Below are 17014 nucleotides of genomic sequence, written 5' to 3' on the forward strand. Positions count from 1 at the left end.
TTTAATAATATATTTAAGTTGGCGTATCTTACGCACTTCCAAAAATATGTATTAGAAAGATGACTTATAATTTCATAAATTATTTTATCCCGACGGTTTGAGCGGTTATCAGAATGGTTGCTTACACAATGCGTCAGCAAAATGTCGGTTGGGGTGCCCCTCTTGGCCTCCTGAGTACTCACCAAGATACCCCCAGCTCCCGCAAAACACCTCCCTTAGGTGCGCATTACCTGACGGCATTATTTTGCAATTATTTCAAATTATTTCAAATTTCATATCAATCATAATTATATGAAATTCTCTTTCGTTTAATATCAATCATAATTATATTACATTATCTTTCATTTAATATCAATCATTATTATATTGGATTCTCTTTCGTTTAATATCAATCATAATTATATGAAATTCTCTTCCATTTAATATCAACCATAATTATATAAAATTTAACCTCATTTAACATCAATCATAATTATAAAGAATTCCCTTTTGTTTAATATCAATCATTATTATATGAAAATCTCTTTCATTTAATGTCAATCAATATTTTATGAAATATATTTTTGAAATAATGTTAGTCCACTTATGATTGCTATCAAGATGGAATATGATGATATTGCTAAATTCTTAATTGAGCATGGTGCAGAAAAATAGTTTATTTCTAACAATATGATATAAAATATTATTTTGTCAAGAATATCTTCACTCCATTTTTATATATTATATAATCTATATAGAGCTTTACATCAGAAAAAATTTGAGGTATATTCGTATAGATTTTGAGAGAATTGATTGCAACATATATAGAGCTTTACCTCGCGAATTGAAATCTTTGTATAGAACAGTTCGCAACAAAGTTTTAATCAGTTCCCAGGAGCTTAAATAACCAGAATGATGCGATATTCTATCTATTAGTTAAATGATAATTTTTAAAAGTGAGTCACACAAGAAATTGTGCATTACATGGGGTGCAAAAAAAGCTAGCGAAACGATTATTTAAAATTGAATCTGCACATATTTTACGTGCTTGAAAAAAAGAAAAAATACATACATCTTTTGACTACTTTACACGGATATATTTTTAAGGGTGCCGGAAAGTGAGGTGACGCAATTTCGAGTATTGCTTATAACTTCATTTGTAGTAAAGAGATTAATGATATTGAAACATATATTAGTAGGGTATATACTAAGGTTTTTATTTCCATGATGTTGATGGCTTGGATACTTCCAGTCCTCAGAAAACTGCTTCTCAATTTTCGAACTTGCGGACCTATCTAGTCCCTGGTTTTTCCATTTCATGGGCTGATACTGCAGAAATGATATCTAGGTACAAAATACTAGATATTTTACAGAAAACATTTGGCACTTGTTAAAAAGTCTCGAGATGCGATTAGTGGGAAACTTCAAAACTAAGACCGGTTACACTACCATCTCACTGGATTCTACTAATTACTATTAGAGAACAAACCTGATGATAGCTGTTTCCAGCCGAAATAGCCACATTCAAAGTTTAATTAGATTTGCATCTAGTCCTCCAATAATGTGTTTAAGCCAGTGAGATACATTAAACACAAAATTTCAATAGTTGTACTAAAAGTTTTACAGAACAAATTTTATTTTCAATTCTCAGATATTGAGATAAATGCACTTTTTCCCTTCCATATTTTAATAATTTTGTATGATTTTTGTATGTTTTCGATAACCTTATAATCATAAACATCGATTTTACTTAGTTTAAATATGATACTATGATACATCATCACATAAGGTTTATACTCATATAAATAAATCAAAATAAAAATGATTTTCTGGGTTTGAAACGTGATGTTTTTAAAATAGCTTTCACTTCACTTTCCGGCACCCTTAAACGCAAAAATATTGCGTGTTTGAATGTAAAATAATCGTTTTTGTGCATATTTTGCACTTGTAGGAAAAACCAAGAATTTAATGGGATTCTCTTATCATTACATTGATATTTCTAAAAGAAAATTTCAACTTTTGCTTATAAAATAGTATTGCTCTTAAATAAATTATAATATATATAAAATCTATTATAATATTTTATAACAAAAAAATAGAATTATAAATAAGAATTGATAGCGAAACACATTGAACACATGTTAGTTCCCCGTACAATGCACTTATCACACACCATTCTGTGGCATTGTTCGCAGTACGTGACAACTTTTCCTGAACAAATTGGGCATTTAGAGAAAAGAGAAGATTTCAATCGTGGAGATCCAATTCCGAAAGCATTCCAAAGATAAACTAATCCTGAAGAATCAACAGACATGAATCCCTTTAGAGATTGATGTATAGATATCTGTGTAATAGTCTTTGTATGTGGCGAACTAAGTCTCTTTGTAATAATCTGATTTTTGTCAATCAACAAATTCAACAAAATTATTTCTCCTGATTCCAATCCACAAATTGCAGATCTCTTGAAGGATTCGAACGGAAGAGACAAAGGTTGGAATGCAGTAACATGATAATCAATGTCTAATGAACTAATAAACTGTCCATTGACATTGATAAATGATATCTTGTCCTGAGTAACAATCCACAATCCGCTCATCAATTCATCAAAATTTGTAAACAAAATCTGTGAATTGAAAGAAATTTGTCGATGAATTCTCCTCGAGAAAACATTCCACATCACTAATGTATTATCCAATGATGTGGCACAGATCCAGTCAACACCTGATATTGTTGATTTAGGACTGCCACTTTCCCAACTAAGTTTTGCAACTAAATCAAAAAGTGCCGGGAAATTTGACGAATAAATAATTTTGTAAACACTTGTTTGTCCGAAATCATAATCAATAACTAACAAAATTCCATTGTCTGATACGGATATAGAGCTTGCATAAGAGAATATTTCATTAGTCTCTTGTGCAGTTGTTTCCAAACTCTTAGTATCATAAATCCTCAAAATAGAAGAGCTTTTTTCTAAAGAAACAACAGTGGATCTAACAGAATTCAACATTACACTTAAACTAGAAGCTTTGATTATCTTTTCGTTATCAAAGAAAAGAGTGTATTGTGATAGATTATCATTAATAGAGATCTGCTGATAGAAATGGTAGATGTCTGGAGATGCTATTGATACAAACTCTTTGTGGGATTTGACTGTTTGTTTCTCTGGAGAAAAATCAAATAAAATTTTGGCAAAATTCAAAAATGATTTTCTAAATTTCGAACTTTCCAAAGCGATTTGACATAAATTAATGTAATTCTGTCTTGTTTTTATACCTTGTGGAACTGTATTAGAGCTCTCCAGCAAGGTATAAAGCAAACAAGGAACCATTTGATTATTAATGATTTCTTCTTTTTCCAAATTCGAAAACGGTTTTAGATCTGACAATAAATAAGAAACTTGTTTTGAATTCAGAATTTTCAAGTTCTGATTTTCGTAAATCTGGTTCAAATTAGGAGGAATTATTCCATTATCCTGGAATACTAAAGGAAACACAGGGAAATTCTCAACATCAGCGAAACAACGACTTTCTTTTGCATTCAAAACCAAAAGTGCCTGCAAAGTTGAAATTTTTCCTGAATTCCACATTTGTTCGATTTCTATACTCGATCTAAATTTATGCAACATTGGCAAAGGAGGCATTATCGATATAGAAATAGAGTTAATTCTAGAAAAGTAGCTTCTTAAGCTCTCAATGTCATCATAATTCATTCTAAGAATGAAGTTTCCATGTTGATAAGTCCAAACAGAAACAGAATCACCTTTCAAAGATTGAACATATAAAATTTGTCTCGTGTAGACTTTCAAAACAACTTTTCTGGCGAAAATTGATGTTTCTCCCCACAATCCAATGAAAACTTGTTCCACAAAGTCATTAAATTGATTGTTATCAATGATTGGCATCAATTCTATATCGTTATCTTCATCAATCATTGCGTAAGTCAAAATAAAAACAACTTTTTGGAAACAAAACAAAATACTTTGAATTGATTTGGATAATCTCTCGAGTCCAACATTTTTCGTTGCCAACAATTGCCCGTATTTATTTACTTTAGATTTAGTAAATAAATCAAACAAATCCAGTCCTAAATCTCTTGAATTTGACTTGATAAATTTCATGTGATCTTTGTGGATTTTTGTTGGAGTGTTTAAGTTATCTTTGTAAGGAGAAGGAACAATCAAATGTGGTAGATTATAAGGGAATGTTGATAAACTCAACTGATAACTCTGTGGATTAAATTTATTCACATCATTTCCTTCATCTTCCAAATCAAAAGTCAAATTCTTCCATTGCAATTTCTCTTCAATTAATTGGACTGTTGATTGAAGGAATCTCAAGGAATGTGATAATAAATGTGCTAAAACATAATGTTGGCAATTTGTTGTGTACTTGATTCTGTGTGTTTCTATTGTGTAACTTGGAGGAATCATCGTATTTGTTTGTATTTCTTTTAATTCTTTCAAAATTTTCTGGAATTTTGTTTGGAATTCTGAACTCAGTTCTTTCCATTTGTTCTCTGTTAAACTAGGAATTATTTCTTCGGAGTTCTTATTGGGCTTCTTTAACAGCAATGCATTTAATAATGTTTCTTCTTCTTTTGTCACTTTTCCAACCGTTAACAATCTTTTTATGAAAAATTCAAATTTTTGGGATTGCATATTTGGCATGTTAAAAGTGAATATCCATGCAGGAAGTGATTGGCACGAATTGACAATCAAATAGAACATCTGCGCGTTCTGGTTAAACAAATTAAAAGCTAATGGATAACTTTCAAAATGAATATTTTGGAATAAATACAAAATAATTGGATGAATATCTTCTGTGTAATTTTCCAAACCACTTTCGCCTTGTTTAGAAACAATTACTGTTGCTGCTGTGAATATATCAGCTAATACTAATAAAGCTGATTCAGAAAGGAACTGCAGACCAACTAAACAATGTAGATATTTAAATAATTGATGGAAAGGTAATGTTGGAGTGTAACAAATCGGAATTCGACTCAAAACAGAATGAACTAATGTTGGAATGAAAGGATCTAGTCTCTGTGATGTCATCAAAGCAAATTTGAAGAATATGGACTCGAAAATTATCGAAAAATTGCTTTGTTGACTGAATAAAATCAAATCTGTCAAAAACATGATGACTTTTGATCCAGCAAACCAACTAATAACAGTTTCGTTGTTTTCCTGGACAGTCGGCATAGGAAGACTGAATCCATTCTGTTGTAAAACAATCGATATCTTCTCTAAAATATATTGAGAAGGTAATGGCGGTTTTTGTAAAATTCCTGGAACCAAATTTTTGACAATTTCATCGTAATCAATCCAAATATTTTTGTTTAAATTCAAATTTTGGATTGAGAATGATTCCAAAGACGGATCACATGATATCGACTCGTCTTCTACGAATGATTTAAAGAGTCTTCCGTGATGCAAAATCAATGGATACAACAAACAAATCAAATTAACATTATGTGAATTTGACAAAACCAAAGAAATGTTTTTGGAACACAAATCAACCATTCCTGTCAATAAAGAGTTCAGTTCATCCATGTGATGAGTGAGTTCTAAGTTATATGAATACATATGGACCATACAAACAGAAGCAGCCCAAATCAACATCATTCCTAGAGAAATGAAATCTTTTTTGGGTGTTGTGTTTTGGCCTCTGATTATGAGTTCAATAACTTCACTCCAGACAGTAGGATGATTCGCGATTGTGGCGACTTCCATCTCTAAAATGTCATTGACTTGTAAATAGTTGATGTCAAATTTTGTCATTTTTGTCATCAACAAAAATATGTCAAATGCGAAATTTCGAGAGGAAACAACCATCAAAGACAAGAGATCGTCGAATGGAAGAGCGTTTACAACTAATTGGAATGTATCTTCATTGACCAATTTGCTCAACGACTTGACAATTACGAATTGAACTTGTTTTTCTTCTCTGTATTCAAGGCTTTCCCAACTTATAGCGGCTATGTACACTTGTGGTGCGACCTTGAGGAAGACAGTGATGTATTTCATGAACAATGGCATGTTTTTGACGTTATTAAACAAGGCATGAAAGATTTCTTCGGATTTTGTTGGAGTATTGATGATACATTGCACTAAGAATAGCTCAAAGTTATCGATTAAGTGCAAATTATAGGAAGAAAAGTTTCTGAACAATGAATTTATTATGTCATCAATGGCCAAAACGTCATTGTTGCCTGTCCAGAGCTCTGAGTTGTAGACAATCGATGATATTGTCTTTTTGACGTCTAATACTTTGGATATTCTGCATACACATTCGTCAAATAACTCTTTTGTCAGCAAACCTTGGCATTTCATGATTGTTGACAAGAGCAATGGCCATATTCTGCGAACACTTATCTTTATGATCTCAGAAATGCTTAAAATTGTGCGAAGTAACGATGCAAATTCTTCTTTTGATTTCGATTTCTGAAGAAAGCCAATTAATTTGCGTATTTTCGCAATGGAAACAAAGTGTAAAGGTAATCCGAAATATTGAACTAAGAAACAATTATCACCCCTTGAAAAAGTGACACTTGTCGTTTTTTCTTCCATGACGGTCGGAGTCATAATTTTATCTTCTGGGTTTCCTTGTGTATAATTTATGAATCTTGGACCTTTGCTGATGAGCTGAGTGATGTTCGGAGGGTTCTTGAAGAGCCTGATCGCTGAACCAATGAACATGAGTGTTTCTCCGGCAGATTTGAAATTTGCATATGTTAAATTTTGTCTTTTCTGCTTCATTTCGATCGTATACTGGTTCTCATTGATATTTATGATGACTCCTGTGGACATTAAGTATGGCTGGATCTTTATTAATATGAAATTCCACTTTTCATGTTCGAAATTCACGGCCATCGACTGACCTGATGAAGATAATAGAATATCTCCATTGGAAAATGATAGTTCAATGTCATCTGCTTGGAAAAACCATGGAGAATTCTCTGTTTTGTTTAAAAATTTTATCCAAAATGAAATTGTTGTATAATTTGCTTGGAAACTTGTTTCTTGTGAACTTGGATAAAATTGGAACAGTGGAAAATGGTCCTTTTTCGTATTGCAGAAGCTTTCTATTGAATATGGTTGAGATATCATGGTTTTCATCAATTTTGGATCGAGATATTGATTGGCTATGTCTGATATCATGGGACATTTGAAGGGATCTCCGCCATCTTTGAAGTATCTGTTGAGATAAAATCTTCCTAATATGTAAGCGTTGTAAGGATCGAGTTCTTTCTGGGGTTTATAGTATGGGTACATGGAGTATGTTCTGATTGGACGGTATTTGGAATGATTCGTGCCATAAAACATTTTTTCTATCAAATGATTTGGCAAAGAAAAGATCGGAGAGTCCTTTGGAAGGTTCCAAATTGAATCTTCCAGTTCATCAAAGCCACCATATGACACCAAAGAGCCTGTTACGTCTGCAATCAGCTCGGCCGGGATTAATCCTGACTTAAAATGGTCAAAGAGCCAAAATATGCCATTTATTGAGACAAATGTTGGTGCTGTATCTCTATTTGTTCCGAAAACTACAATCAAAGCTCTCAATAATGAAGGATCTTTTGTAAATTCTGTTGCTTCTAAAAGTAATTTCATATTTCCAGCTGTAGGATCAGCTATGAAGAATCCTGAGCATACACCTACAAACTGTGTTGAATTCGGAAATTGTGAAGCTAATGATGTAATTTTTTGAAAAACTGAAGGTCTAAACGAGACAGCAGCAGGCAGAGTGAATATATCTACTGATATATGCATGAATGCTGGCAATTGCGTTAAGATATCTATCAAAAATTTATCAGGTAATCCAATAATGAACGCAGAAAGGAAATTCGACTCCAAAAGTGTTGTAGTATTGATGTATCCTAGTTGTAGTTGCTCGTCGATGATATTCATGGCTTGAATGAGAAATTCAAAATCACATGATTTATTTAAAAAGGCTTTGAGCATAAAAGGAATGCATTGTGTAACAAGGGAAGGGTCTTTTTCGTTTATCTTCGTCATCAGCCATACAACTTGGTTCAATGGCGTTGAAACGCAGTTAAACCATAAACCAATCGGAACAGCTTTGTTCATTGGTATTAAAGCATTGGGAATAGTTAACGCGGAGTCCAAGATTGCTTCGAATATCGATGCCCTGGTATCCACAGACGTATTAAATTGGGTTGCCAGTGTTTTGTAAATCGTGATATTTGGAGGTGGAGATAAATCGTCATTATTCGATTTAAGAAGTAGGGCAAAGCAAAACCCGTAGACATTGATGCATCTTTTCTCAATAAAATTGTGAAAATTCTGATATAAATTTTTCATAAAATATGAAGTGAGGTTTTTGAAGTAAGGCGATAGTAAAGAAAAGATTGTTGCGATAAAACATGCTGCTTGCTCACTCATAATTGGACGTATTTTATTACCTGATATAGCTGACGAAAAAAAACTAAAAAGTTTCGAATAATTTGTATTTCCGTATAATTTCATGGTTGGATATGTGCTAAATGCCATTGATAAGGTCTTGCCGAGCTGTGGATTTTCTTGATTGAAGAAAATTTTTTCGAAAACGAGCTGAAACCCATGATTTTTAATAAAATTACTAAAAAAGGCATCGTTACTGAGTTTTTCCTTGTAAAACCCCTGTAAGATTTCTTTAGTGAGAGGAGTTTCACTTGGAAAAAGCTCAGTCATACGGATTGAACTATTTTTTTATCTCCCCGAACGAATCAGCTCAAAAAAATTAAAACCAAGATGTGCTTTAGATGTAAAATATTTTTGTATTGCAAAAATTTGTGAACTCAAAGCAACAAGAAAAAATTGATTTCTCAGAAATCAATCGAATATGCATACGTACATCAAATACTACTCAGAATGGCTCATAGATCAAAATTCTCTCTAAATGAGCCCGATAAATTAAGAATTAATTCGATGAAATATTAATATTTTATCTAAAAAGTCAAATTATCGTCTAAAACTTAGTTGTTATGATGTTTTAGTGTTAGTTAAGAGGTTTAGATTATTAAAAACGTGTTTTGATTTGAGAAAAAAATTACAAAAATTACATTTACTGACCTAACAAAAAATGGACATAGTAATTTCATACACTTATTCCTTAGCTGGTTGCTGTTCAGCCTTATTCTCTATATTTTCCTCTGCCTTCGAATCAGCGTTTGATTCTTCACTTTTTTGTTCCTCTGGCTTTGGCTCTTCAATTTTTGTGTCTTCTGGTTTCTGTACCTCTGAATTTTCAGAATTTTCTGGTTTTGGAGATTCAGAATTTTGATTTTCTTTTTCGTTTGAATCTTCCTTCTTTTCATTGTCATTGTTGTGTTCCTCTTCCTTTGTTTCTTGATTTTGTTCTGAATTTGGCTGTTCAGATTTCGATTCTTCCTCATTTTGATTTTCAGTGTTTTCTTTTTCGACAATAATGACTTCTTCATCGGATGTTATGACTTCTGCTTCACCATCAGCATTGAATGAAATCTTTGTTGTTGGTGAAGAGTCATCTGAGTGAGTTATGATGAATTCTCCATCATCGTCGTCGTCATCTTCATCGCTGGATGAATCTAATGAGTCAGAACTGGATGAAATGTCATCGCTCGACGAATCTGAAAAATCTTTATCAGAATTCTTTCCGTCGTCTTCACTTGTTGAAGATTTCTCACCATAGACCTTTTCTCTGTTATGATTTCTCTCAGCAAGCTGCTTCTGAACGAAGTTTGTCCAATCTTCTGATTTTGATGACAATTTTTCATTGAGAATGTTGGAAAGGAGTGTAAGATGGTAGTTAGTCTTGGTCTTAGGGAAGTTTTCTATGATCTGTGATGTTAAATTATGTGTTTTTTCAAAATCTTGGATTTGATCTTGAGACATTGCCTGGAATGACTTGATAATGCCATCATTGAGGAATGTAGATGTAGTATTGTCGAATATTTTGAGGAGAATTTCGGGTTTGTCTGTAACATAAACTTTTAATGCGGCTGCTAAAACATTCTGTGGGTGTGGGAGGCTGAAATCGTAATTGGAGCATGACTGTGATATTATCTCCTTAATATCAGGCTGCTGGTCGATATTTGTAAGGAGCATTCCGATAAGATTGAAAGTTTCCATTTGGAGCATGGGGCTGAACTCCTGGTTAGAGGCAGCAGTAAGTAGATGAGTAATGCACTGTGGATTGCATAATTCGCTGGCAAAATTGCTATTTGATTTGATTATTTCTTTAATTGCTGTAATTGTGTACCAGCCGTTCTCTTCTGTGATCGACTGTGCTAAATTGCAGAATAATTCCTCGTTGGCTTTGAATGTATCTGGGAAATCTGTGCAAAGGAAAATTAATAAGTATCTAAGGCCTATGCATTTGATGTTACGAGTGAGAAACTCTTTAAGACCTGTAAGCTGTGAGAGGAAGCTCCCGTTGCTGAATCTAGCAAGGCTTTCTACGATTTTCGAGTAATGACCACAAGCTCTTGGATTTGCGCTGTATTCTGTGTTGGGAAACTCGATGATTCTTGCTGTAAATTCTGGCGTATTAAGTAATCTGTTCATCATATTTGAAATTCCTGTTGATAAAACAGAAACTGCTGTACGAATTGTTTTAGAAGGTAGCTTAGTATTTGGTGTTATTCCGTTAAATGCTAAATCTAGGAGTCTATTGATATTCTGTGGTTTGACTAAGAAGTTTATCAACATTGGAATGCCATTTCTAATGGCTGCCATGAAAGCTGGATCATCTAGAACAGCTTCCACAGTTGTATCCTCCTTTTCGACCAGAGCTTCGATGCTTGCAAGGTTCGGAACGCCAAAACTCCACATTTTAGTTGTCAAAAACGACGATTACTTACAGAAAAAAAATATTTGATAAATCGATACTGACTTTCTACGTTATGAATGCAATCAACCATTGTCTAGCAGCTTTTTAATTTGTGATTCAGTAAAATCGTTAATGAATATGAATTTTCTCGGAGGAAATGATCTTGGGGCGGCGACAAATTTGCCCAGCCAGTAAAGTATTCAATTTTTTTGCATTTTTTTGAAAGCTTCTTAACTTAAATCATGGAATGTCTCAAAGACAAAAGTAGCATACAGCATGCAAAGCTAAAGAAAGATAATCATAATTAATACCTTAATTTTTAATATTACGCATTTTTAGGTGCAAAATTTAAAAACATTCTAATACAATAGAGCAGTTTCCAAAAGTAGCATACAGCATGCAAAGCTAAAGAAAGATAATCATAATTAATACCTTAATTTTTAATATTACGCATTTTTAGGTGCAAAATTTAAAAACATTCTAATACAATAGAGCAGTTTCCAAAAGTAGCATACAGTGTTGCATGCTAAGTTCGGTCAACGATAGAAATTGAGTGAAAATTAATCATCGAGGAAGTACGATCATGTAAAGTAAAAAAAAATGTTGTGGGATTTTTAATATTATATATTATTTTATAATAAAATTTTTTTGAGTCATTTTAAGAAGCACATATAATTTTTTGAATTTAAAAATTAAAGTAGTGTCAAACGAATTTATCACTTAATTTAATACTCAGATTTCTTAAAATTAACGGAAAAAAAGGTTTTCTGAGAACTTTTGAGAATGGTTTTCAAATTCCATTATTGAAAATATATAGGTATTTTATGAAATTCAAACTCTATATTTATTAAAATTCTAAATTTTTAATAAAATAACTTTTCAGAGGAATATGATTTTGAATGGTTGATTAATAAGTATAAAAATGTCTACGATTTTAAGGAGGAAATTGTTCCTTATGAGGTATACATCATAACTATATACCTCATAAGGAACAATTCCCTCTTGATAACTGGGAAACTTTCTCTGAATAACTTATCATTTGGAGAAAGTTCCCCAGCTATCTATTAGGAACTAAAGGCTATGAGGCACTAATATATAATCAGTGCCTCATAGCCTTTAGTTTCCTATTAAAAACGAGAAAACTTATTCGAAATGATAAACAATTTCGAACAAGTTTTCTCATTTTAAGGAGGGAATTGTTCCTTATGAGGTATACATCATAACTATATACCTCATAAGGAACAATTCCCTCTTGATATCCTGGATATTTTTGAATATATTTTTTTAATTAAAGTTCTCAAAAGTATTATCAAAAGTGATTTTTAAAAAATATCTCCAATTAATTAACTAATTAAAAGTATTATATTTTTAAAATTAAATAGTTTTTCAATTTTTTTGAAGGAATTGAGATACTTCCCACGACAATAAAATTGAGAGGTTTACATTATGACTGATCTTAGCATGCAACATTTTTAGGTGCAAAATTTAAAAACATTCTAATACAATAGAGCAGTTTCCAAAAGTAGCATACAGCATGCAAAGCTAAAGAAAGATAATCATAATTAATACCTTAATTTTTAATATTACGCATTTTTAGGTGCAAAATTTAAAAACATTCTAATACAATAGAGCAGTTTCCAAAAGTAGCATACAGCATGCAAAGCTAAAGAAAGATAATCATAATTAATACCTTAATTTTTAATATTACGCATTTTTAGGTGCAAAATTTAAAAACATTCTAATACAATAGAGCAGTTTCCAAAAGTAGCATACAGCATGCAAAGCTAAAGAAAGATAATCATAATTAATACCTTAATTTTTAATATTACGCATTTTTAGGTGCAAAATTTAAAAACATTCTAATACAATAGAGCAGTTTCCAAAAGTAGCATACAGCATGCAAAGCTAAAGAAAGATAATCATAATTAATACCTTAATTTTTAATATTACGCATTTTTAGGTGCAAAATTTAAAAACATTCTAATACAATAGAGCAGTTTCCAAAAGTAGCATACAGCATGCAAAGCTAAAGAAAGATAATCATAATTAATACCTTTAAAGTTTAAAATCTTGATTTTTTTTAAAATCAAATATTTATAACTTTAATACATACAGCTTAAACCTTATACTTGTTTTCTCTTGTGAGAAAGCAATCTTACAAAGCTAACAATCCTAAAAAATAAAGAATTAAAATTTAATAATTTAATCTAAAATTAAAATCAAAATTAAATAAAATGAGTTCTTTGTAATAATACTTTCAAGGTAGGACATATTTTAGTGGGATCTATTGAGTCATCACTAACAGCATTGAGCAATCTATTGAGCATTGAAATACTCTCGATTTTTCTTTGTCTTTTTACATCAATTTCTGCGTTAGTTGCTTTTTCCATGATCCTAATAACACGGTCATCTGTTGGATTTTGATCAATTTTGAGTTTGATAACGAAAGATGGTATCACTTTTGTATAAATTTCTATAATAACGTCATCAATTCTGAGATTTTTTCGATCAGGAAAATAGTCATAAGAATAAGGTTATTGCCCTAAAATTCAGTTATAGACACTTAGGAGAGCATTTAAACCATGATATTTTGGCATATGATAGAGAAACATCTTATAAACATTTTCAGTATGTTTTCCTATAAAATAACAATCTCACATGAAATTACTAAAATATCAAATTTTGATTTTCACTTTAAAGTTGGGAGAATACTCTACAGTGACAGGGTATACAATTTTAACCTTTGTTTTGATTATAAATAAAGTATTGATAGAGATATGAGTTGTACAGAATTATACACGTGTGTTTAATCACATGTAAGTTGTGCAACAATAATGATTAGCTAGATAGTATATTAGAGAACTGTGATTTATGATCTAATTCAATAAGATGTAAATGATATTCAAATATATTAAATAAATGCGAATGTTCAAGATGTGGAATCAGTTAGTTAATTGTTGTATATAGATATTTTACTGTGATTAATGAATTTTTTAACAATTTAAAATTATCAAATTTCAAAATATGCGCAATGAGATAATTTGAGAGTATTTTGAGAACTGAAGACTTATGATTTAGTGTTTTTGAATAAGCACATCAATATAAAGATAGAAAATAAATTGAGATATAATTTTTTTGAAGGTATTATAAGGGTGGAGGTAGTAGGATGAATTTTAATGTTCTATACTTTCATGGCAAATAATTAAATAGAAGTAAAACTTTGTTTTAAGAATTGAAAATTTTAAATAAAAAAGGAATGTTAGTAATGCTAATTTATTTGATTCCGGGGGACCCCTGTTATCAAATATATTTATTAAAATGGAAAATCTCTCACTTTTCGAAAAAATCGAAACTGCAAGGATCTCCGATTCTCGATATGATAATTTATTTGATTCCGGGGAACACCCTGTTATCAAATATATTTATTAAAATGGAAAATATCTCACTTTTCGAAATTTTTTTTAACAAAAATATGGCATTCTTAAATTATAGTTACATGTTATTTCACAATCATTATCATTAAAAAATTCAATTATTCAAGTTGTTTTGTCCCGACGGTTTTTACGGTTATAAAAATGGTTGCGAACTCAATCCATCAGCAAAATGTCGGTTGGGGTGCCCTTCTTGGCCTCCTGAGTACTCACCAAGATACCCCCAGCTCCCGCAAAACACCTCCCTTAGGTGAGCTTTAACTGATGACATGAGTTAACAATTCTACAAAATCATCAAGCATGAAGGTTTATGATTTATAAATCAAAATCTCAGAAACTGCTTGACTTTGCAAGTTGCTGTCTTTACCGGTTACTCTGCTGCAATCTCTTTTCTGATTGCAGGCAAAGTTCTGCATCCTGAGGACTTTGCCTTGCAGATATGCTTGTAATCACTACGTGAGCAACTTGGTGTTGCAAGTTGCTGTCTTTACCGGTTAGCTTTTTTTGAAGTTTCTTCGCATCTTATATAAGCTCTAGATCAATATTTATCATCAGAATTTGCATCTCATAAAGCACGATATTAATCAAATAGGCAAATTTCATTCGGAGTCTCTCATTAAATGAGAAACTCCGAATGAGATTTGCTCTAAGGTAATGTACTTGTTATGCTTGGCCTAGAAGCAAGGAGGAAACATGTATATGGTTTGTTTATACTGAAGTTATCTGGAATTCTCTCAATTGAGGATTCAAATCCAGATAACAGCAATATAAGTTAATATTGTTGTGCACCTCAGGTTGTTTATAGGCCCGAGAACGAGAAAAGAATTTATGGTGTGAATTGGCTCGATATATACCTACGCTCTGTAAAAATACGTTATATTTTCTTTCATATGAGAAAAATGTTTTTCTTTTTTATAATACTATGTGCTTTGTTACTTCATAAATTGTATTTGTGATAAGTACTAACAATACTAGAACTTTCTGAAAATTTCAAATTCCATTCAGAACTTAATTTACTACGTATCTTTGACAATATGCTAGTTCTTCCATAATGTACTTTAAATACTATACGGCGTTGGTATATTAGGTGTATCATTTAGTGAATCGAATTCAAAAGTATGTTTTTCTTCAAAATTATTGTTCTTTCATGGAGTATAACCGAACTCTAGGCTTAAATATGATTTTTGCATATATTTGAAGTAGTTTGATGAAATTGTTTCAATTTTATTCTGAAATTTTATCAAACATGTTACTAAATTTGAAAAATACATCCGTCGATGTTAATTCACGCTTATTGTTTAATTTTGAAAAAGCAAAAGCATCAATATTAATTGAAGAATTTGCTTTTGGATTGTTCAATTTTTTTTAGAATTAATAATTTAAATCTATTTTTTCATCAAATTTTAAAGGAAAAGTTATATTTTTAAAAGGGCGAAAAACTTTTATTAATAATAAAGATATGATTTCTATTCTTGAAATTAGAAATTATTGTAAAATAACAATTCAATATTTATAATTTTTCGAAGCAAACATTAGAATCTCAATTACTACATGACAACAGTATATACAATAAACATAAATTAATATTTATACATAGTTTCTTCATGGTATGATGTAATTACATATTGAGCGAGAAATGTGAAAGAGTTATCTTCCACATTTGCATTTGCATATATTTCTTCAACCCAGAAACCAGAATCCAGATATTTGAATAATACACACACTGACAGATCTGGCTGTCATTATTCTATAATCTCATAAAAAAGATTTTTTTTGAATAAAATTTATCAAATTGAATGATTTATGATAAATTTACTACGTTTTTTAGTTGCTGTGCACTTCGTTGAATGACAAGCATCTCATCCTATTATGAATTTGCATGAGAAATTACATCTTCTGAGTGGCAAATTTAATTCGTGAAAATGCAATGAAAGACTCTTAAAGTAATAAACAGACAACATAGAAGCATAAAAAGAAATATTAGGAAGCAACTGCCTGAAAATTAAAATAAATATCAAATATAATTCGATAGAAAGAATTTATAATGTATAAAAAGACATAGGATCATGATTATCTTCTGTGATAGATGGCATGTTAAGTGGCTCCAAGTAAGGAGGCTCGTCAGAAATCTGCGGAAGCAAAAGATCGGAGGAAGGCACAACCAAAGGATCAAACTCAAAGTTTGAATCTGTTATGGTTACAGGGCTTTCAAAGATTTGAGGTGGCGAGATCAGTGGAGATATATTTGGAGTCGGACATTTGTTCTTTTTGATGAGCCTTCTTAAAGTCCATTGGCGAGTTTCATTTAGATTATCTTTCATAAAAGGAAAGTGACGCACAAGATTCGATGCCGATGTTGGATCCATAGAAACCGTCGAATATCCAATGGCTTGAAAGCCACTGTTAATAGAGGATTTGCATTTGTTTATCGCGCACATTAGTTGCCTTGTATTTATAGCTATTGTATCGCCCATCCAAATTATACCGCATACAAGCGACCTAAAATCATCGTTGGTGTCATTTTGCACAACGTATTTCCGAATTTTATTGATTATCTCAGAGAATAGACTACAAAATTTCGTTCGACCATTTGTTGAGATTGCCAAATTGATATCATTTTTAAGTTTCATATAAGCTTCTCTATCAATCTCAGATAAGTGATTGATGTACATGGGAACACCGGTTCCCCCATTTTTTTCCATACTAAAATGAATATTCCAATTGAAGTGAAATGATCATAAAGAAAAGAATTTTTCTAAATAAATATTGGAAATAAAGGCATGATAAATAAAA

The 17014-nt window shown here is 31.3% G+C and overlaps 3 protein-coding genes across 3 annotated transcripts, besides 4 other annotated features; all 3 read right to left on the reverse strand.

Moving 5' to 3' along the window:
- Positions 1-1086: 1086 nt before the first annotated feature.
- Positions 1087-1863: a mobile genetic element.
- Positions 1864-2080: 217 nt separating this feature from the next.
- On the reverse strand, positions 2081-8685 carry TVAGG3_0613430 (aggrephagy protein; the record flags this gene model as incomplete). The annotated part of the gene is made up of 1 exon (XM_001318471.1): positions 2081-8671. The coding sequence occupies one exon, from the start codon at positions 8669-8671 to the stop codon at positions 2081-2083; it is 6591 nt and encodes a 2196-aa protein (XP_001318506.1).
- A 72-nt stretch (positions 8686-8757) lies between these two features.
- Positions 8758-10933, reverse strand: TVAGG3_0613440 (serine/threonine-protein phosphatase 6 regulatory subunit family; the record flags this gene model as incomplete). Its single annotated transcript, XM_001318472.1, has 1 exon — positions 9086-10792. One exon carries the CDS (start codon positions 10790-10792, stop codon positions 9086-9088), a length of 1707 nt encoding a protein of 568 aa, XP_001318507.1.
- Positions 10934-10955: 22 nt separating this feature from the next.
- Positions 10956-11307: a mobile genetic element.
- Positions 11308-12257: 950 nt separating this feature from the next.
- Positions 12258-13314: a mobile genetic element.
- Positions 13315-14801: 1487 nt separating this feature from the next.
- Positions 14802-15169: a mobile genetic element.
- Positions 15170-15540: 371 nt separating this feature from the next.
- On the reverse strand, positions 15541-16998 carry TVAGG3_0613480 (transcription-initiator DNA-binding domain ibd family; the record flags this gene model as incomplete). Its single annotated transcript, XM_001318473.1, has 1 exon — positions 16261-16923. The coding sequence occupies one exon, from the start codon at positions 16921-16923 to the stop codon at positions 16261-16263; it is 663 nt and encodes a 220-aa protein (XP_001318508.1).
- Between the last annotated feature and the right edge of the window lie 16 nt (positions 16999-17014).

The sequence above is a fragment of the Trichomonas vaginalis genome, chromosome III, assembly GCF_026262505.1.
Source record: "Trichomonas vaginalis G3 chromosome III, whole genome shotgun sequence".
NCBI lineage: Eukaryota > Parabasalia > Trichomonadida > Trichomonadidae > Trichomonas > Trichomonas vaginalis.